The sequence below is a fragment of the Heloderma suspectum genome, chromosome 3 (genome assembly GCF_057233095.1).
Source record: "Heloderma suspectum isolate Gila_16-S chromosome 3, 16-S_ref, whole genome shotgun sequence".
In the NCBI taxonomy this organism is placed as follows: Eukaryota; Metazoa; Chordata; class Lepidosauria; order Squamata; family Helodermatidae; genus Heloderma; species Heloderma suspectum.
The window spans coordinates 311,389,587-311,411,676 of NC_139460.1; the positions used below are offsets into that span (position 1 = coordinate 311,389,587).

The 22,090-nt window shown below is 46.5% G+C and overlaps 1 protein-coding gene across 2 annotated transcripts in view; it reads left to right on the plus strand.

The window, feature by feature from the left end:
* The window catches only part of NAALADL2 (N-acetylated alpha-linked acidic dipeptidase like 2), a 1,211,675-nt gene that overhangs the window by 289,042 nt on the left and 900,543 nt on the right, over window positions 1-22,090 (plus strand). For both annotated transcript variants that reach the window (XM_084847509.1, XM_084847508.1), the window contains exon 2: window positions 10,978-11,467. In XM_084847509.1, coding sequence (XP_084703635.1) covers window positions 10,978-11,467 — 490 coding nt within the window. The remainder of the gene's footprint in view (window positions 1-10,977; window positions 11,468-22,090) is intronic.

Here is a 22,090-nt window from a genome sequence, read left to right on the forward strand (position 1 = left end):
CTGTTGCCACTGGCACCACCATCCCTGTCGCCATTGCTGGTTGCTGTGCACAAGTCTTTCCTTCTCCCTTCCGGACCCTGGGAGGCAGAAGGAAAGACTTGTGCACAGTGACTCCAGTGCTGTGACATTTGCACACAGTGGAGTCTCTGTGCATGAGTCTCTCCTTTTCCCTCCTGGGGCATGGGAAGGAAAAGGAGGACTCGTGCACAGTGACCCCGCTGCTGGCCACTGTGTGCAAGTCTTCCTTCTCCCTCCTAGGTAGGGATGGGCAGATTCCCTACTTGCTGCTCTGGGGGGAATCCGCCTGTGGGGGGGAGGCGATCTGTTCCTCCCCACGGAATCCTGGCCAGCCGGCTCCACTCTGCAGTAATTCTGCGGCGCCACCAGCTGGCTCCAAAATGCCAGCTATATGGCTGCCATGCCATATCGCTGGCTGAGGGGTATTGACTGTGGATGCAAATTGCGTCCAGTATGCCATTTGCAGGCGTACAGGTCTTAGTTTAAGGTAAATGCAGCCGCAAATGCAGCCTTAGCTTAAACGAAGACCTAAGGCAAATTGTGTAGGGGGTGCCATTTGTATCCACAGTCAGTCCCTTTCAGCCAGCGATACAGCATGATGGCCATATCCCTGGCAATCCAGAGCTGGAGGAGGATTCCGCCAAAGAGGATTCCGCAGGGAGGCGGAGGTAAGTGCTCCATTCCGCCACAGACTCCGGGGTGCCAGATTCTTTAGAATCCGGCCTCATTGGGGTCCATGGCGGAATTCTCTGCCATCCCTACTCCCAGGCCCCAGGAGGGAGAAGGAAAGACTTGCACACAGTGACCCACCACGGCTGGGAGCTCACAAATTATGCACGTTGAGCTGGAGTCTCAGGGAAAATCCATCGAGCTGCAAGGGAGCCAGATATCCACATGCCAGACATCCGTAGTTTCATCTAAAGCAAAACTTTCCAGAATCAACTGGAGTTTTTTCAAGGCAACTAGATTTTTTTTTTAAAAGAAAAAGTAATAAAACTACTGAAATTTCTCAGAGAAGTCCTAGCAATGTCTCCTCCTTCTATGCAACAGAAATACTTCTGAAAAGGTTTTGTTAACAAAGGAATTTATGAAATGATCTTATTTAGGAAAGCCTTTCCTATTAAGCGGTGGGGAACGACTCCTTTTAGCTTTCCTTTCTGTGAAATAGCTGTGATATGCAGCATAGAAAAATGGTTATTGCTTATTCATGGTAGCTACCATTTAATGGAATGTTATACCATTTTTCTGATATTCTTACATGTACAGATACTTAAACATCCTTGATTAGCAGGCATCCTACTGACCAAAATATGGTTTTAAAACTATCATAAATGATGAGTGCTTGGATGCTGCCAGTATATTTTGACTTTTTTGTTTCTGGTTTTGCTAAGAGTCAGCACTCAAAACCATTTGATCTGACATGCTGCTGTTGTGTTCTGTTTTATATGCAGAGTACTATGGACGCAGCTGTGAGGGAATGCTGACTTTTTACTTCTAGTGCCATAAAATATGCATTTTAGAACCTTCCATGTTTGGCTCACTTTCACTGTAGCATGGATGCATATGCAAAATCACTTTTGAAGGTTGGGGGTAGAATCGACCCAATTGGTACTGGACATCTTTAGAGTGAAACAAGAGTCCATGTTTTGCTTCGGATTTTGCCCCAAACAGCCTCCCTCCATGGTGAGTTATCACCTCTTTAGCTATAACATCTACAAATAGTCATTACAAGGATGAATGGTCTCACAGTATGAGCTTTTAAGTTTTAAATCCTTCACAACAAGTGGGGACACAGCATGGGAAAGTGGGGACACCTACCAAAATGAAGTCATTGGGGTACCAAAACTTTGTGGGGCTGTGGGCACATTTGGAATGCTGAAAACATGCTGGGTGCTCTCGGAAAATGATTGTCATGGATGGGGAGGGGATTTGCCCATTCATGAAATGGTGGCCATAGTGGACATGGGCAGTCACAAAACATTCAGGCTGGATCTACACTTACTGCCTTTTTTCGCTTCCAATGAGGTTTCACCGCCTGCTAGGGATGTACAAAAGTCACTTACATTTAACGAAATTTGATTTGCGGTGGGTGGGAGGCACTCCGTCCCTCCCCCTGAAATTCTGGCCGGGGGGGAGGTGCTCTGTCCCTCCCCCCCGAAATTCTGGCCAGGGAGGAGGCGCTCCGTCCCTCCACCCCTGAATTCTGGCTGGCCGGGCTGCAAATGGCGGTGGCCATAGCCGCCGCCGTTTGCATCCCTGCAGTCAGCCATGATAGGCTACGTACATGTTTACGTAGCCTATCACGGCTGAGTAAAAAAAAAAAAAAACGCCATTTGCGTTCCTTATTTTGGCACGTCTAGTCTACGTAAACATTTACGTAGACTACGGCGAAAATAAGGGGAACGCAAATAGCATAGGCTCAGCCGTGATAGGCTACATAAACATTTACGTAGGCTATCACGGTATTTTTTAAAAATCGAGCTGTGATAGGCTACGTAAATCTTTACGTAGCCTATCACGCTGTTTTGTGTTTGTTTGTTTTTACTGGAAATGGCAGCGGCGGCAGCCGGTTGGAAGACCGGCCACTGCCGCCGCTGAACCGCCGCCAGGAGCTGCCGCCACCAGGAGTATTCACCTAAGGTAAGTCCTGTCCCGGGGGGTGGCAGGGGGGTGGCAGACCATTTCGCCACCAATTTCGGGGGGCTGAATGCGCTGGCATTCGGCCTCCCCGAGATTCGTGGCAAAATTCTCTGACATCCCTACCGCCTGCCTTTCACACTACGCAGTAGCCACCTCGAATTGGAACCAGAATTTCCCACTTCCATGCTCCCTCTTTCAATACCCTAATATCCCGGTATTTCCCCTTAATGTGCTCTGATTTTCTGCCTTTGCTACCATATCCAGTCGTAGTCCCCTCCCCCGCCTGTCCATATACGACAGTGTTTGTATTTCCCTCCTGTCCAATCACAGCTCTCGACGGACCCATGTCTTCTTCGGGCTACCGAACACATAAATTGTTTTTTTTTCTAATTGAGGCATGATCTTCCAAACTTCGACGTTGTGAAGCTTCACAACTTCGAAGCTTTGAAGATCATGCCTCAATTAGAAAAAAAACACATTGCGGAGAAACTCCAATTCTGCGAGGATAACACCTGAATTTTAAAAAACAAACATCCAGAGCGGGGGATAGGAGGGGGTAAAACCTAATCTCATTTGAAGGGATAGAGGGTTGAACTTGATGGTCTTATAGGCCCAACTCTACTATTCTATGATTCTATGAAGTCTTTATGAAGCACCACAATATATACTGGCCCCTGTTAACTAGCCCTTCCCCAGGTGGAGATAGATAGATAGATAGATAGATAGATAGATAGATAGATAGATAGATAGATATACACACACATATATATATACACACACACACACACATACACACACACACACACACACATACAGTATATTCTAGGAATCCAGAAGTTTCTTTCTGTTATGTGGCAGACTCAGACTTATTCCCATTACTTCTATTCCTTTATCCTCAGGCCGTGAATTTAGTAATGAAGAGAGCAATCCTATGGTTCCCGGGGGAGCATCCCAGGGGCCATGGGATCACTTGGAAAACCCTTCTGAGGTCAAACACAGCGCTCTGATCCAGAAAGACGGACTTGGAGATCCAGTGTCCCTTCACCACCTCCTCTCAGCTGGCATGGAAAGAACTGCACTGGCTGCCCTCTGAGGTTGGAAAAGCGACCTTGGAGGAGAAGGAAAGGAAGTGTTCCAGTGGGCAGGGAGGGAGAAGACTGGGGAAACCAGGATACAAGATATCCTGAACCTCCTCCAGCCTCCTTCCCTGCTCCTCTGAAGCACCCTCATTAAACAGGCTAAAATTCACCAAAGACAGTGGACGGGGAGGCTAAGATTGCCTCCACTGCTCCACCCTCCCTGCCAGCTTCAGTCTGGCAGGGCATAGGAATCTTGGAAGCCTCCAAATTCAGAGGCTTCTGAGCAGCAAGGGTGCAATCGATAGTATTATGCCCTATATCATTTGCATTCCACACTTTCTACCGCATGATCTCCAGAGAGGCTTAGACTCATATGAAAGAGAGGGGTGGGGGAGAGGGAGAGGGAGGGAGAGAGAGAGAAGTTGGTGTAAAGCAGCAGAACTTGTGTGTGTGTGTGTGTATGAATTCACAAAAGAACAGAAACAAAATAATCGTTGTAGCAACAAACCAAAGCAACAACTGCAATACTAGAAACAGCAAGGGACATAAAAGTCTCAAACAACAGAATAAAAGTCACGTTCAAACAAAATGGTCATTGTCTTCCACCAGAAGAGAGAGGGGAGGAGCAGTGCCAAACTTTCCTGGCTAAGAAATGCCATAACCTGGGTGCAGCCGATGAACAAGGCCTGATCATGCACACATCCCTGCATTCATTCTGTCATTCACAATGCAGAGAGATATACAAATGCACCTCTCTCAATGATATCCAAGTGTGGTATAGGTTCCTGCAGCAGGAGATGATCCTTCAGATATCCCAAGCCATTTATGGGTTTTTCTGCTGAGGTGTCTATTCCCTTCAGGGCCTGCTGGTGGTGGGTGGGCAGGACTGGAGCCAGTCACGGCCAGAGTCAAGGACACCCCACACTCTTCCTTTCTTAAGGTCTTCCTCACCTAAGGTGGCCACTGACCCATCTCTCCAAAAGAGCACATGCAGCCCCCCAAAGGACAAACGAGGACATCAATTTGCATAAAATTTGGATATGCTAACTGATATGTATAGACACATATTTAGAAAGCATGACTATAGCTTAAATAGAAATAGAGTATATCTCACCATAATGGGAAAGACAGTGACCAGGTGACCTGTGTGCCTGCCTGCTCAGTCTGCTGTTTAGGCGCTAGCTGTTGATGGCCAACTTCAAGGCTCCCACTCTCCTGGCTTCTTACAATTCTTTATCTTTAAACCAGACTTGGGCCAGACAGCCCTTCAAGTAGAGGGAACCTTGAAACAGAGGACTGTCATCTGACAGCCATCCAACTAGAGGGCTATCCACTGTAAAGTAGGACACACGGCCACCATATCTCTACCCTGCACTCTTTCTCACACACACAGAGTCAGAGCCAACCCATCCTTTCTCATTCGCATCCATCTATCCAAGAATTCACACACGTCTGACTATGGGAAGCTCTTCAGTTGCCACCCACCACACACACACACACACTGCAAAGAAACCCACTGTTTGAGGACATGCCCCCCCCCAAGCACCTTCTGTACCTCTCCATCCAGCTTCTGTCCCTCACTTGCAAACTCTGCAGCCAGGCCACGCACAAGGTGTCACCACAACCTTCTCAGCGACAGAAGGCAGAGCAAAGGAGGAAACCCTGGGGAGGCAAAGGAGGAGATGGGCAGAACAGTATGAACTGCTGAAAGGGAAACTGTGGCTGAGAAAGAAAGAATAGAATGGCATGGCAGAAACCCAGGCACAGCATGAGTGGCAGAAAGGGAGTAGCAAAACAGCAGATGCAAAGCAGGAGAAGCGGGGATGAGGAGGAGGGAGCAAGGCAGACCAAGGAGAGATTTGGGGCTAGGTTGAAGGGCTGTGTCCGCCAGTGCTGGCCTGGTGGCTAGCAGTTCATAGAATCATAGAATAGTAGGTTGTACTAATAGTAGGGTGTACTAATAGTAGGCCTATAAGACAATCGAGTCCAACCCCCTGCTCAATGCAGGAATCAAAGTCAGAGTGTCCCTGACAGATGGCTGTCCAGCCTCATCTTGAATGCCTCCAGTGTGGGTAGGGATGGGCGGATTCCCTACTTGCTGGTCTGTGTGAGAATCCACCCATGGGGGGAGGCGATCTATCCCTCCCCCCGGAATCTGTCCGGGCTGGCTCCACTCTGCAGCAATCCTGTGGAGCCGGCCGCTGAGTCTACATTGCTGGCAATACAGCTGGCCACCATTGCCGTGCCATATCACTGGGCTAACTCCGGATGCAAATGGTGTCCACTACACCACTTGCGGCCCTGTTTTTTCCACGTGATAGGCTAGCCTATCTTTGGAATCTGGCCTCATTGGGGTCCATAGCAGAATTCTCCACCATCCCTAAGTGTGGGAGAGCCCACCACCTCCCTAGATAATTGGTTCCATTGTTGTATTGCTCTGACAGTCAGGAAGCTTTTCCTGATGTTCAGCTGGAATCTGGCTTCCTGTAACTTGAGCCCATGATTCTGTGTCCTGCACTCTGGGATGATCGAGAAGAGATCCTGGCCTTCCTGTCTGTGACAACCTTTCAAGGACTTGAACAGCACTATCATATCTCCCCTCGGTCTTCTCTTCTCAAGGCTAAACATGCCCAGTGGTTTCAGTCTCTCTTCTTAGGGCCTTGTTTCCATTCCCCTGATCATCTTTGTTGCCCTCCTCTGAACCCTCTCCAGTTTGTCTGCATCATTCTTAAAGTGCGGTGCCCAGAACTGGACACAGTACTCCAGATGAGGCCTAACCAGTGCTGAGTAGAGGGGAGCTAGTACTTCCCGGGATTTGGAAGGTATGCTTCTATTAATGCAGCCCAAAATAGCATTTGCCTTTTTTGCAGCCACATCACAGTTCCTCATCCCTGGTTTAAAGGGAAGAATAAGCATCTTGGTTTGGGTCTGGAGACACACTAGGAGACAGGGTAGCAAAATAAACAAATAAAAACAAATGTAGTATGGTCATATGACTGGCCTTTTGTCAGCAGCCTCGCTACTTCATTTTGTACCCTCTGTACTTTCTGGACACTCTACAAGGGCAAGCCCAATGCAGAGCTCATTGCAGCAGTCCAAACTTGAAGTAACCAAGATGTGTAGAACTGTTGCAGTTGCCATGGAAGTTTGCTTTAATGGTATATTGAGGTAAAATTGAAGGATCCTGCCCTGGTAAGACATCTGTAGGAATGTGGAAGGAAGTAAAATAAAGTCCAAAAAATTCCAAAATGTCTCAGAGTTTGATAATATTAGTGATTTTTTTCAGGGTCCCCTCTCCCCAACTGTAGTTGACCCCAAATAGTCAAAAGATTTATGGGACCATTTTATGAGCAGCGACAACTGGACAGGAGAGCAAATGAAATGTGCAAATTGGGTTACAAAATATGTTTTACTTGAAGCAGTTATTCTCTTGCTGGTGGCAAGTCTATCAGTTGTGCCTATTGAGGGCAGCATCAGTGGGTGAAGACCTCCAAATGACTAATCCTTTGTAAAGAAATGGGATTTGCAAATGAGGTGCAGTGTAGAGTGAGGCACATTTTTTTGTTAACACGCAATGGGCTGTATCTGTATTTCGGTGTGTTTTGTAATCTCCTTCCCCCACTTTTCAAATATGATTGCTCACCTCCCTCTCTGTGCTGCTGCATATAAGTAGGTTCATCCAATATGTGACCCAGAAAACACTATCTGGAAGATGGATCTTAGATAAAGAAAATTTATTAATGTGTAACAAGGAAGGGGAGGAGGCTGTAATGTGGGTGTCAGTCAGATACCCGTCACATTGAGGAGTTAATATCTGTATCTGCATTTCATTCTAATTGATGGGTCTGTCTGCTGTTTGAAAAGCGTTAAATTGCCACCGCTTATGTGATGGAATGTCTATTGTTGAAGTATGAATGAAAACCAAGTCTCGTCCCTGCAGTCAGTTTAGAAATGATTTGTAGAGAATTGACTTTGAATGTTTAGATTAGAGGTCAGAGTTCTACTTTGAGGGCGCACATGTTGAGACAGAAATATGCCTGGAACTGCCACCATTATACTTTGCCATTAAGGAAACCATTTTGCTAAGAATACCAACTGGGCAGTGATTCTGATTCATTTAAAATGGGAGAGAGATGAAAGGTGGTGGTGGGGGAATATATATAAACTGAGCAGATCAAATTAAATCGGTAGGATAAATTCCAAGTAAATTAATCAGTCATTCGAGAACTGTGCATTTATATACAGGTAAAGTATAAAACATTATATCCAGATGGAAGCCTTTTATTGCAGCATTAGGGAGAGTGGAATGTCACCCTGAAATTTTTAACACAACCCAGCATTTCTTTGCTTTGGTAGACAGACTGGTAAAATGGTGTGTGTGTGTGTGTGTGTGTTTCATTCTCTCTGCAACTTTATTCTTTTATTTAGAAGCACAATTTAGATAAACAAGTTAGAAGACAATTCTACACAAGATCTTGAATAACGATTTAGGAAATCATAGGTTTCCATAGCTTGGTTCAGACTGAGGACATGATCTAGCCAAAGTTGAGCTCTTTTAGGTTGCATTGATATCTGGCAACATTCCTGAGCTCAGAATGTCCCCAGGAATTATATTATCATGGCTGGCCCAAGACATTTTGCTGCCTGAGGTCATAAACAAGATGGCACCCTTCCCTATTCCATGCACAAACTTTGACTGGACTAGCAGATGAATCTGTCCTCAGTATTAATGATGGGACAGCATCCTCCTGAAAGGGATGCAGAGCAGGCCAGACAGAACACAGGTCTCTCCTCCATGGCTCCACCACACTGCTGCTGCCTCCCAGCATCTGCTGCCTTATGTGGCTGTTTCATTGTACCTAATGTTAGGGCCGGCCCTGTATATTCTGATGGAGTGTTCCCAGGGGGCATTCTTGAGGGGGGAATGGGAGGAAGCCATTTTCTTTCTTTCTGAAGAATGTTCCTGAGAATGACACTAACTGATAATCTGGCATCAGACTCAAGGATTTTCTGTTCCCCAAAATGCTGGCAGATGGCTGCAGCCAGTCATTCTTCCACTTGAAAGAGTGGCAAGGCTTTTGTTTTTAAGTACAAGGGAAAGGGGGGGGGGTAGAAAAAGAACTCAGCCACCTCAATGAAAAGTAAGTAAACCCTGCAGGAGAAACTGGTGCAACTCGCACCTGCCCCTGGAAAGACACCGATCACACACACACACACACACACACACCATTGAGGGGGATTAATGGTCCTGCAAAGGTAATGGTGGGAGGTCAGTGTATTCAGCCTTAGTTAACATGTCCTGCCTGTCACCTCCAAGGAGGGAGGGCAGGGGCAGAAACCCTTGCTTGCTTGATGGACATGTAAGATTTAACTATGATTTATTTTTCTTATGTCTGCATAGTATTCTAATCACCATCAGGCTGCTCCTCTGAAAAATTGGATTCCTCCCCTTTTAACAATCTTGAATAAGGCAAGCAGACTTTTCTTGAGAGGATGTACAAGCCTCCAGAAACTTATTAGAAACATACCCAAAATATATCGATACCAAGAAGTATCATGTAAGGCTTATCAGCCATGGAGAGACTGTCTCATCTAAGTCTAACTAGTGCTAACCCTGGCTTAGTTTCTGAAATCAGACACTTTCAGGGTGGGAAGGCAATAAGCAGCCATATGCAGACACATATGCAGATATCAGGCCTTCTGGATGCTCAGCTGGAATCCTGATCCTTGAGCTTCTGTGTCCATGTAGAAAACCACAGAATTCCAAGTAACTTAAGTCACTCTTTATCTGGTTCCATCTCATCCACTGAGATTGGCTGCTACCCTTTCCTGCTACCATATAAATGTCCTCTTCCCACACTGGCTGAATGCATAGCAAACCACCTACTGTTGGAAGCACACATCACTAATTTTGCCCTTGCCTGGTCATTTTCATGTCTTGGCTTTGCAAACATTTCCCTGCTTTCTTGGCCCTCTGCTCCTACTGAGTTCTCTTTCTGCACATGTCTGGTCTGCCTTTAAGGAACTGACCACAGCATGTCTCTTCAAACTAGAATGTTGACTTGCCTCTAAGTCATACACCTTGGCCCAACTCTGAAAATTCTAGTAGTTAAACTTAGAGATGGACCTACCCACCCCTGTCTAGTATCAGGGGGGCCGCTGAAGTGCTGCCTCCACTTGACCCCCCAACCCATGCTTGAGCCCTCATGAGCTCGCTGAGCCACCTGCACTCATCTTGGATCCCATCCTGAATCACCCGCCATTTTGCCAAGCTTATTTTTTATGGAAAAAGGAGGTCATTAGAAATGCACATATTTAAATATACACAAATTCAGGCTGGGAAAGCTTGATATATGCAATATTAGAGGTGTAAACAGGCCATTTATGCCTCTAATATTGCATATATCAAGCTTTCACAGCCCAAATTTTGTATATTCAAATATGCACACTGTTAATTACCTCCTTTTCCCCATAAAAATAAGCTCGGCAAAATGGCGGGCACTCGCGGACGGGTCCGGGAGAGTGCGGGGAATGTCTGAGAGGGTGCGAGCAGGGGCAAGCATCCAGAAGCTGGGTGGGTGCAGTCAGGGGGCACAGGCAGGGGGGAACCCAACAGACTCCCAGGCCAGGTCAGGTGTCCATGCTGTCCCTAGTTAAATCAGAATTCTGGAGGAATGGAACACAGGGTAGGGTGAACAAAGGATCAGAACTGGGGAAAATTGTCATATTCCTATGGAAACATACCCTTTGCTAAGGAGTGTGGCAATATATAATATTTAGGTTGTATCAAATGGACTGTATCCAATTGTAGTCTAACTTAAGTCCTACCAATTTCAGTTGGTCTGCTCTAAGTAGGACTAACATTGGATACAACCCTCAGTCATTTTTGTACTATCACTCTCTGTAAGAGGGAAGTTCATGTGTAAACATAAACACCTGTGCACAGCTGCAGGTATTGCTACATATGGCTTCTGCAGACATCCAAACAGATGTTAATGGTGGTTAGTGTAAGTCTTTGCAAAACAGCGAACCCCTAGTGCTTCATGTCAATCATGACCTCATTGGCCAAAACACAGGCAGGCAAGAGCTGGTTGTTATCTATCAGAGTCAATGAATGGAATAATGCCCAATGTGTTTTCCAGATATATCTCTGTAAGTTAAAAGTTCGGAGATTTTGTAGTTGCTGACAATTCAGTTGCCTGAATTTCTGACTTCCTTCTTTCTTTTTTTTAACCAACAGGTAAAAGGATGGCTTACCACAAAATCAGTGGAGACCAGAGGGCACAATACCTAGATCATGATGACCTCCAAGCCACTTCCCTGGAGCTAGAATGGGACATGGAGAAAGAACTGGAGGAGCCTGGCTTTGACCATTTCCAGCTGGATGGGGCAGTCCATCAACCAGTGGGAAGCACTCAAAATGCCGATGTTGACCTGGAACCCATTCAGCCATCAGCATCTCCCAAAGGAAGGTTCCAAAGGCTTCAGGAGGATCCAGATTACATCACCCATTATACGAGGCCTCTGCCAAAGAGCAACCACTGCAGCTTTTGCCGGATATTTAAGCTATTTTGCACTGCTATGAGTTTATTTATTTTGGGGATTCTGATAGGTCACTATGGACATGCACAATGCCCTCTTTCCCCTACCCCTTCAGAACCAAGTGATCCTCAACTCAGCCAGGAGATTCTTAAAGAACTCAAAGGAAAAGACCTTGCACAGATTTTCAGGTACGTGTTCTTGTTTTTTGTTTTTGTTTTTTTCACAGTTAATTGGTTGATATTGGCAAATGTATGTTCTGTACTGTATTTAAACCAAGGCTTGCCATTAATAAGGCATGGGCAAGAGATAGAACACAGCGCCTCCCTTTTTGATCCATAGCCCCCTGTTCCTCATCACCCTTTCCTCCGGTCTTCTGGGAGGTCTATCTTGGCATTTTCCAAGCAGCCAAGGCAGTGGGAATCACCATCACAGGATGGCACAAAAGGTCACTATGGGAACAGAAAGTTCATCTCTGCCAAGCAGAAGTGTTAAGTGACACTCATTGTGGCATTTTCTTCTTTGTATAAAGAATATGTGTCCAATTATTTCTGAGATGATAGGAAATAGTGTGTGCGTGGATAGATATGGATGGACACAGAATGGAATTAACGTAAAAAGGAGATACGCACAGACACATGCTTTGTTATTCCCAGTAGTCTCACGATTTTATTAAAAACTGCTAACTGGTTCTTGATGGCAGTGTATGTTTTATAGAGTTTCCTTGTGTCCATGACTTTGGGCCTGTTGTGCATTCCGCCAGATCAAGTGGTAAAGCTTATCTGAAACTGAATGAGTCAAGGTGGCAGGGGGGTTTTCTTTTGTTTTTTTGGGGGGGGGGATTAGGGATGGGGGATAAATTCATGAAGTTCACATTTTCATGTGGATTTACCAAATTTTGCACTTTCAAACAACTATGTGAACCAAAACTCGGTTATCCTTCAAAATTCATACTTGCATTCAAGTTCTTCAGTCAAAACATATGGACACAAATGCATGTATTAGGAGAAATAACATTTAAAAAGCATTATGTTAGGAAACTTACTTGCAAGAAATGTGTATACTAGACAAGAATGCATACAATATTCACTTAGTAGGAGAAACGTGCACAAAAATGCTGATGCATTTTCATACAAACTTTTAAAAAATACTCAAAGTTCAGGGTAAACTAAAGTTAAGACTGGAGAAATTCTTTGAGTTCAAGATGAACCAAACTTAAGACTGGGGAAATGAGTAACTAAGAGCAACCAGAATTGATGGATTCATACATCGCTAGTGGTGAGGTGTGTGTGTGCGCGTGTGTGCGAATACACATTTGAATATTCCCCTATGGTAAAAATAAAACCCACACTCCTGCTAACCTGAACTCCAGGAAAAACCTTATTTCCACTTGATCCTGCTGAATGTATAAACTGTCTTGGGCCTGAAATTTAATTTTGTATGTTCCAAGCCTGTGCAGTGATATCATGCTGGGCTATATGATGCATTTTAATATTTCAATTTTATTTCTTTTTGATATAATGCAAGTCCAATGTGTGGGAGATTTCATCTCCAGGAGGATAGCGGAAATGCAGTGTTTCTGGTTCTCAAAAAAAGAAAAAGAAGATGAGAATCAGCCTCTGTTACATGGGAACATGGAAACCAGGGATATTGTGGGCGCCTGATATGGATGCAGTCTGATGGACTCCCCACACACACTTGGCCCCCTGGGCCCCCATTCATGGACTGTATAGCACTCACCAGACCCGTCTGCAATTGCTGCATGGTTCGCGAGCATCTGGCAGCTATCTTGCTCCTTCCCTGAACCGCTATTTTGCACAACAATGGCAGCTCAGGCATTTCCAGGGAGGAAATGTTGGTAGATTGCAGCTGTAAAGGGCGATCTATGAGACATTAAAGGTGTGAATGGGCCATTCACATCTGTACTGTTGCGTAGATTGCCCTTTATGGTCGCAATCTACACAACATTCTCTCCCTGAAAATGGCCAAGCCGCCATTGTTGCGTCCACAGTGCTTCTCAGTGACTTGCCAAGCCATCAAGGGGCTCGCATGGCATGGCAAGCGGTGCAGGAGGTGGCGGCTCAGTGAGCGATGGCCCCAGACCAAGATGAGTCCATCCGTTCCTAATGGAAACGTTTCTCCACAAAATCTTTCAAGGGAAATAGCCATTTTTCTAAAACTTTCTCATTCAAATTAAATGTGTCTCTTAACTCATTCCCCACAACATTATTCCTATCCATAAGCCCCAAAAAGGCATTCTCTGTTTATTTGGGCAAACACTCGTAAGCCTTGCCCAGGCATTGTGTCTCAACAGGGTAAGTGAATATGAGGGATGGGGCCAAGTATGCCAGCCCTGCCCCCAGGTCTGCACGTGCTCCAGCCCCAGCCCCTCAGCTCCTGCCCTCCTGGTGTTGAACAGGGAGGTCTCTAACATGCTTCTATTTGCCTTCATGTGAATGTGGGTAGAACTTTTTGGATGACCGGGAACCCTGATAAACCAGGATTCCTGGTCACATGGAGGCTTCTACTCACATGCAAGCAAGTGCAACTAGCGGCCCCCTGCAAACCCTCCCATTCAACACAGATAGGTTAGGAATGTAAGAAGCTGCCTTATACTGAGTCAGACCATAGGTCCATCTAGCTCAGTATTGTCAACAGTCTGTGGCAGTGGCCCTCCAGGTTTTCAGGCAGGGGTTTTTCCTGCCTTACCTGGAGATGCCAGGGGTCCCACCTGGATCCTTCTGCATGCAATGCATGTGCTGTAACACTGATTCACGCCCCATTGTGGACTGAGGAGGCGTGGCTGACAAGTGTCCTTTTACTCATGCTAGTCTATCCTATTCAGACATGACAGCTGAATAGGGCTTGTATCAATTCCCTGCCTAAGGATTTCTCTCGAACTTGGGTTTTTAGCTCCAAATCACTATGCTAGACTAGCATGGAGGGTGTGCTGTTGCTATTCTGCCTCCAATTTCTGATCAGACTACACACTGAAGAGCTATGTTTAGAATAAAAATGATTGGACCTATGTACCAACTGCATATGCCAAAGGCACAAATCCATTGCCTTTCTTTTTCAAGGTGATTGTTTGACCTGCACTGACAACATTGCTATAGTTCTTATCAGTAGTAAAAAAAAGTTAATACAATAAATGATATTCAGAGACGCAGCTTTTTCTAGTGTGTGCGTGTGTATTCTGAAAGTACATCTTTGAACCTTGCTGTAAATCTTGGCCCCTCTCAAAAACTCTTTGCCCTCTCCTCCCCACAAAATCAGTGAAGGCATCATGTTGGCACTCATTCCTATCAAACCATGTTTCTCCTGAAACACAGTTGCTGCAGAAATGTTTAGTGCTGTTCTTGTAATTATTGTTGTGTGTTAAAATTGCTAATTATAGGTACAAATGATTGATTTTGTATACTTAAGGCCGCCAAAGGTGAAATTATGAGAAAGGAGCACCGAGAAAGGGGGGGGGGAGAGATAGAAATAATAGAGCTAGTGAGGCTTTGAGACAGTTGGACTAAAAACCATCACAAATGCCTAAAAGGAATGAAAAACCCAATATAAATGAAGAGGTTCTGCCCCCTAAGCACTGGATTTTTCTGTCCGCTATTACAGATGCCACAATGCATTTTTTTTTTGAGACAGAAGGAGGGACAGATGTTCTACTTACTTAGTAGGGACCTGCAAATCAGCAAAACTTGAGTTCACTGAAATTCTCTGTATTCCATCTCAATACTTGTTCCGACTCGAGTCCGTATCAGATTGTGAGCTTTGGTTCTTGTTGTTGTTTTGCATGAAAATCCATGCATATTTTTTCCCAGATATACACATAAATTATGCACATTTTTGAAATGTACGCATTCTTCTCCCATTGATTAAAGTGTATTTGTGCACATCTTACAAAAGCACACATTTTATGCACTTTTTTGTGATGTACACAATGCTGATGAATACATATGTTTGGACTGTAGATCACATTGCAAATAGGGATGGCTGGACCTGCCCCCCATCCTGGTCCTCCAGGCACCGGCTGAGCTGCTGCCCCCCTTGTGCACACCCGGACCCGCTTGTAGCCCCCTGCATTCTCCAAGCCACCCACACCTACCGTGATCCATCTGTGAGAGCCCATCATTCCTGCAGTCACCATTTTGCAAAAAAACCTGGCAACTTGGGAACTTCCATAAATTTAATATTGCACACATGGTGACCATAAAAGAGCCATTTCCACAGCATTAGAGGTGTAAATGGACCATTGATGCCTGTTACGTTGTGTAGCCTTTACATCTGCCATGTGCACAATATTAAATTTGCAGAGGTTCCCGAGTCACCAGCTTTTTTGCAAAATGGTGACTGCAGAAATGACAGGCACTTCTGGATGGCTCAGGGTAGGTGTGGGTGGCTTAGCAGGGGCAGGGGCTTGTGAGCAGGTCCAGGAGCACGTGAGTGGGGGGGAGTCCATCAGACTCCCAGACCCAGCTGGATCCCCACACCATCCCTAACTGCAAGCTCAGAAATGTATGGACTTTGACCACAAATTGCATCCAAGTCCATGTTTTGCCCAGAACGTGCGAACTGGGTAAATCCTGATTAAAAAATTAACTAAAACAAATCTCTCATACATCCCTCTTACTTAGTACTAACTTGTTTAAACCTCACATCACTCCTACCTCCTAACTAGGGGTGGACGAAAGTCACTTACCTTTTCTCGCAGCTTGTTCGCGGTGGGGGGGAGCGCTTCGCTGCTCCCCCCGCGAAGTTCAGGCCGGGGGGGGAGGCTTCCCGCCTCGCCCGGCCGAAATTCAGGCCGGGGGGGGAGGCTTCCCGCCTCGCCCGGCCAAAATTCAGGCCAGGGAGGAGGCTTCCCGCCTCTCCCGGCCGTGAACACGAAAGTAAAAAAAAAAAAAAAACAACGTCCCCTGATAGGCTACGTGACGATTCACGTAGCCTATCACGGCTAGATCTGCAAAGTCAGCCATGATAGGCTACGTGAATCGTCACGTAGCCTATCACGGGTAACTTTAAAAAAAAAAAAAAGCGCGTACGCGAATGGCGGCCCCCATAGGGAGCCGCCATTCGCGTTCCTTATTTAGTTGCTGTAGTCTATGTAAATGTTTACATAGACTACGGCGAAAATAAGGGCAACGCTATTTGTGTTGCCCTTATTTTCGCCGTAGTCTACGTAGTCAACCAAATAAGGAAGGGGAATGGCGGCTCCCTATGGGGGCCGCCATTCGCGTACGCGCTTTTTTTTTTTTTTAAAGTTACCCGTGATAGGCTACGTGACGATTCACGTAGCCTATCACGGCTGACTTTGCAGATCTTGCCGTGATAGGCTACGTGAATCGTCACGTAGCCTATCAGGGGACGTGTTTTTTTTTTTTCTTTCATTGCAATGGCGGGGGCGGCAGCCGGTCGAAAGACCGGCTGCCGCTCCCGCCCCGCTCGAACACCGGACGAACCGCCAGCCGGACCCGCCGCCGGGAGGGACATTCAGGGAAGGTAAGTCCCGTCCCGGGGGGGGGGCGGGGGTGGGAGGGGCGGAGGATTTCTCCCCGAAACTTGTTCGGGGGGCCGAACACGTTGGCGCTCGGCCCCCCGAAGTTTCGGGGAGAAATTCTCCGCCATCCCTACTCCTAACTATGGGGCAAATCGTAGGATATATCTATATTAGAAGCTTACTAGTAGGACTTGCAACAAGATGTTGCAGGCAGCATGGCATGCTCCTGTTCAGGGTTCCAGGATATTCCATTCCACTGCCATTCCCCTCCCACTTTTCCTTTGAACAGACACTCAGCATTCTGTGGCCACTGACCATATTCAGTTCTGATTGGGGTTTGGGTGGGTAACATGTTTCCTTAAACTTCCCCCCACACCCACAAAGAGTTTATGTACTTCTGCAGACTTCAGGGTTCCTCTGAGCATGCTGATACTTAGGATTTTGTAAAATCCTTTCTGTCTGCATTTCACAGATTGTCAGGTATCTTTTGTTCCATCACCAGCTCAGTGGTAGAATCTTTTTTTTCCTAATTTCCCAAATTCGCACTTGCAAAAATGCACAAATTCCCTCTAAAATGTGCAAATCCCCCCTCCCAGTGTCCACCCCCCCAATGTCTACCCCCCCCTGCACATTTTCATGCTTTAGCCTGTTGGGGAAATATACATATTCATTCAGTTTTTCTTATTTTGCGTATTTTTCTACAACTAAATTTGCATGAAATTCCAGAAAGTTAAAAAACAAAAACAGTCCTCAAGTCCACAGAACCTGTACAACTCAAGAAATGCCAGTCTGCTGGGGAATCCATGATTGGATTCATAGAAACCCAAACTCATTTGATTCTGTTCTGGATTTCTCCAACATCCCTACTTCCATCTTGTTTCTCAGTGGTCCCATTTTCACCACAGTCCTATTGAAAAAACGCACCACCAAAAAGAAGAGGATGAAAGAGGACATGGATCTGCACAGCATTTGCCTGTATTAATGTATATGTACTGATGCAAATGTAGAAATAACTATTATAATTTAAATAGAATAATAATGTATCTCACTAGAATACAGAATACTGTGACTAGGTCACTTGTGTGCCTGCCTGTTCAGTCTGATGCCCAGGTGCTAACTGGCAATGGCTTTTATGGTTCTTTATCTTTGAATTGGAATTGGACTGGACAGCCCTTCAAATAGAGGACAGTCCTCTATAAAAGAGGACACATGGCCACCCTATGAGCTTAATGCAGTATTAGAAGGTGTGATGTCTGCTTTATGGCAGGGCAATTGTCATAGCATCCCTCGTGGAATCCTAAGGTTGGTAGGTTGTTGAAGGTGCTGGAAGCTGTCTGTTAAAGAATCCCAGACCCCTCCTTCTCTGTTACAGAACTACAGTCCACAGGGGAGAGATGATAACTGCTGAAGCAGTTCATGCCTGAAATGTAGACACACTAACATAACTTGTAAGGACCTAGTTGAACATTTTGGCTTATTTCTCATAGAGAGCAGTTAAGAAGATCAACCTGTTTCTGAACTGTACCTCCTCTCAGACTGGGTGTCAGGGTTGGATCAGAGCCCATAGAGCCCCAAAGCAGTTCTGATTCTGAGGAAGAGATAGAAACCGTGGGAGAGGAACCTGCGTGCTGTTCAGAGGGGCAGCCGGAGGGAGAGCCCCTCCTTGATCATATTCCTGAGAGTGACAGTGACCTGGACAGGGAGAGGGAGGGAGAACTGGAGCTTCTGGATGCGAAGCGCTGGCACAGGGACAAGCGGGAGATGGCGGGCGCCGAGAGGAGGCACTCAGCCTGCTTTGCGTGATGACAACAGCTGCGCCCTGATGCCCCATGGGAAAGGAATGGACTCTCTCCTCCTAGCCATTAAGTTCAGAGGCTTCCCGCCCTTTCCCTCCAAATGGAGATCAACTGATTCCCTAAGGCTAGAATCCCCTGAGATGCAGCTCTCTTAAGTTTCCCTCTTAGGCTCAGGCAATTAGCATCTGTAAATGTCATTAGGTTGAATGGAAATAAAGCCTTGGAAAAGAGCCCTATTGTCTGCGTGTTGATTCTGGCTACTTGAGGATTTCAGAAGGCAGCAAGGGCACTCCTGACACTGGGTAAGGGCTCTCATGACTGAATGCTCTTCCATGTAATAAAATAAAACAAAACCCCTGCACTTAAGAAATTAGATGCAAGGGAGATGAATTCTAGTTTAGCTTTGTCTTTGACATGCTAGCTTCTGTCTAGGGAAGGAGCAGCCAGGAACATGAAACCACACCTGCAGTTTGAAATGGGGCAGCCCACAAACCTAATTGGTTATTTGTGAAAGTAAGGCTGTCACAGTGCTCAACTACTGTCCTCAGGCATAATATTTGTTCCATTCCAGATATCTGTGGAACATTTCTCTTGAAATCCCCCAATGATGGACTCTTCACTAATGTAGCTCTGATTGTGCAGTCATCAGTTACTTTCCCACCAATAATACAGTTAGAAACTCTCTCCTGTTCATGGAGACGACCATTTATTTGGCGTTAACTCACTATGCTGTGCATGGAACTACTTGGTAAGGTGGTTTTCTTCATTGCTTTGCCAACTGTGGAGGAGAAATTTCCCATTCATCAAGTGCAGCTCTGTGGTGAAACAGTGTCTGTATCCACCCAAATATACTCACTGATGAGGGGAAGCAGCCAGCTCCAGATTCTGGAGAACCCTTGGCAAGAAACCTTCATGACCCCCTCCCTCATTGGGTCTCCCTTCTCACCACCACTGTCACCAGCTGCTCTTGCTCTACATCATCTTTCTCACCACTGCTACCACTTGCTTGCTTGACAGGCACCGAGACAGAGAACAAGTAAGAAGTGGCATCTACTGTTCCTCCTTCTCACCATTGTCTGGGCCAGAGCGAGAGGCAGGTGAATAAACAAGTTACAATGGTGAAGAGGAGGAGCAACTGCAGAGAACATTCGTCAGTCACCCCTCTGGAGCGTGGGCCCTTGGGGAGTGCCTGACCATGCCTACCTTTGATGCCAGCCTGAGGGGAAGGATTGAAGATCGACAATTGGTGCAGCCAGTGTGAGGCAAGTGGAAGAAAGTTTGTGCTGAGAGTAGATGGTGGAAATCTCACCTAAGGTCTAGTAATGAGAGCCCTCCATGCTGTTGACAGCGAGTATGTGGAGATAGGGATGTCGTGAGCGCAGTTCAGGGTTCAGGAATTCGTCGAGCAACCCCAGCCTGTGACCCCCAAATTGTGCCCGCCGAGTCGCTGTCCTTGTTCGCCCCCCACTCATGCCTGCTCGCACTCCCCAGTACTCACCGCGAACCTGTTCAGTGAGCACAGCCATTTTTGCATCTTTGATGTCTTCATAAAACAGGAAGTTTAAAAAATGCGCATATTCAAATATGCACATTTTGGAGCTCAGAAAGCTAAAGAAGTGCAATATTAGAGGGTTGTTGTTGTTGTTGTTCAGTCGTTCAGTCGTGTCCGACTCTTCATGACCCAATGGACCATAGCACGCCAGGCCTTCCTGTCCTGCGCTCTCTCCCGGAGTGTGCTCAAGTTCATATTCATTGCATCGGTGATGCTATCTAGCCATCTCATCCTCTGCCGTCCCCTTCTCCTTTTGCCTTCAGTCTTTCCCAGCATCAGGGTCTTTTCCAGAGAGTTTTCTCTTCGCATTAGGTGGCCAAAATATTGGAGCTTCAGCTTCAGTATCTGTCCTTCCAATGAGCACTCAGGGTTGATTTCCTTTAGGATTGACTGATTTGACCTCCTTGCAGTCCAGGGGACTCGTAAGAGTCTTCTCCAGCACCACAGTTCGAAAGCATCAATTCTTCGGCACTCAGCCTTCCTTATAGTCCAGCTCTCACAGCCATACATTACTACTGGGAAAAATATTAGAGGGATTATACCTCTAATATTGCACTTACTTAGCTTCCCTAGTTCTAAACTGTGCATATTTGAATATGCACATTTTTTTAACTTCCTGTTTTACACAGACATGCATCAAAGGCGTGAAAATGGCAGTGCTCACCGAACAGGGTTGGCGGTGAGCCAGGGGAATTCAGCGAACTTGTGGGTGGCTCAAGAACAGGCAGGGGTGTACAAAACCCCACTTACCTGCATCTGCGAGGGGTCCACCAGGGGGGAGGTGATCCGTTCCTCCCCCCAGAATCCTCCCTGGCCGTCGCAGCCTGACTTCTGGCCGCAGACGGGCTGCGGCTGCAAATGGCGTCCTGTGTAGGGGACGCCATTTGTGTCCCTGCTTTGCCTTGATAGGCTATGTAGATACTTAGGTAGTCTATCACGGCTTGGCAGGGATGCAAATGGTGGCTGGCGTAGCGGCTGCCATTTGCGGCCACAGCCCAGCAGTGGCCGGAAGTCTGGCTGTGGCTGGGGAGAATTCCGGGGGGAGGGACGGATCGCCTCCCCCCGCACCGCGGACTGCCGGCCAGAATGGGGTAAGTGTTACACACACCCCTACATAAGAACATAAGAAGAGCCATGCTGGATCAGACCAAGGGTCCATCTAGTCCAGCATTCTGTTCACACAGTGGCTGACCAGCCTTCAACCAGTAACTCACAAGCAGGACATGAGCGCAACAGCACCCTCCCATCCATGTTCCCAGTGACTGGTGTACATAGGCTCACTGCCTCTGGTACCAGAAGTAGCATATAGGCATCAAGAAGACCAGAAGCCGCTGATAGTGTTCTCCTCCAGGAATTTGTCTAACCTGTAGGGATGGCAAAGAATTCCGCCATGGATTCCAGTGAGCCTCCTGCCCCCCCCCACGGAATCCCCCTGGGACGGCATTTACCTGGGGCGGATGCGGCGGATGTGGCAGCGGCTCCGGCGGCTGGTCTCCTGGCCGGCCATGGCCGGGCTGCTGCCGCCGCCATTGCTGTCCTTGCAGCTGTGATAGGCTATGTAAGAATTTATGTAGCCTATCATGGCTAACTCCCCCCCCCAAAAAAACCCCAGCATACGCAAATGGCAGCAGCTACGACGGCCGCCATTTGCGTTCCCTATTTTTCACCGATTTATCTTACGTAAATATTTACGTAAGATAAAACGGCGAAAAAAAGGGGAACACAAATAGCGTAGTGGGCGCTATTTGCGTTCTTTTATATTTCGACGTTCTAGCCTACGTAACTATTTATGTAGGCTAGAATGGCGAAAAATAAAGGAACGCAAATAGCGCCCACTACGCTATTTGCGTTCCCCTTTTTTTCGCTGTTTTATCTTACATAAATATATATATATATATTTTTGGGAGGGGTTAGCCATGATAGGCTATGTAAATTCTTACGTAGCTTATCACGGCTGCCTGGCTGG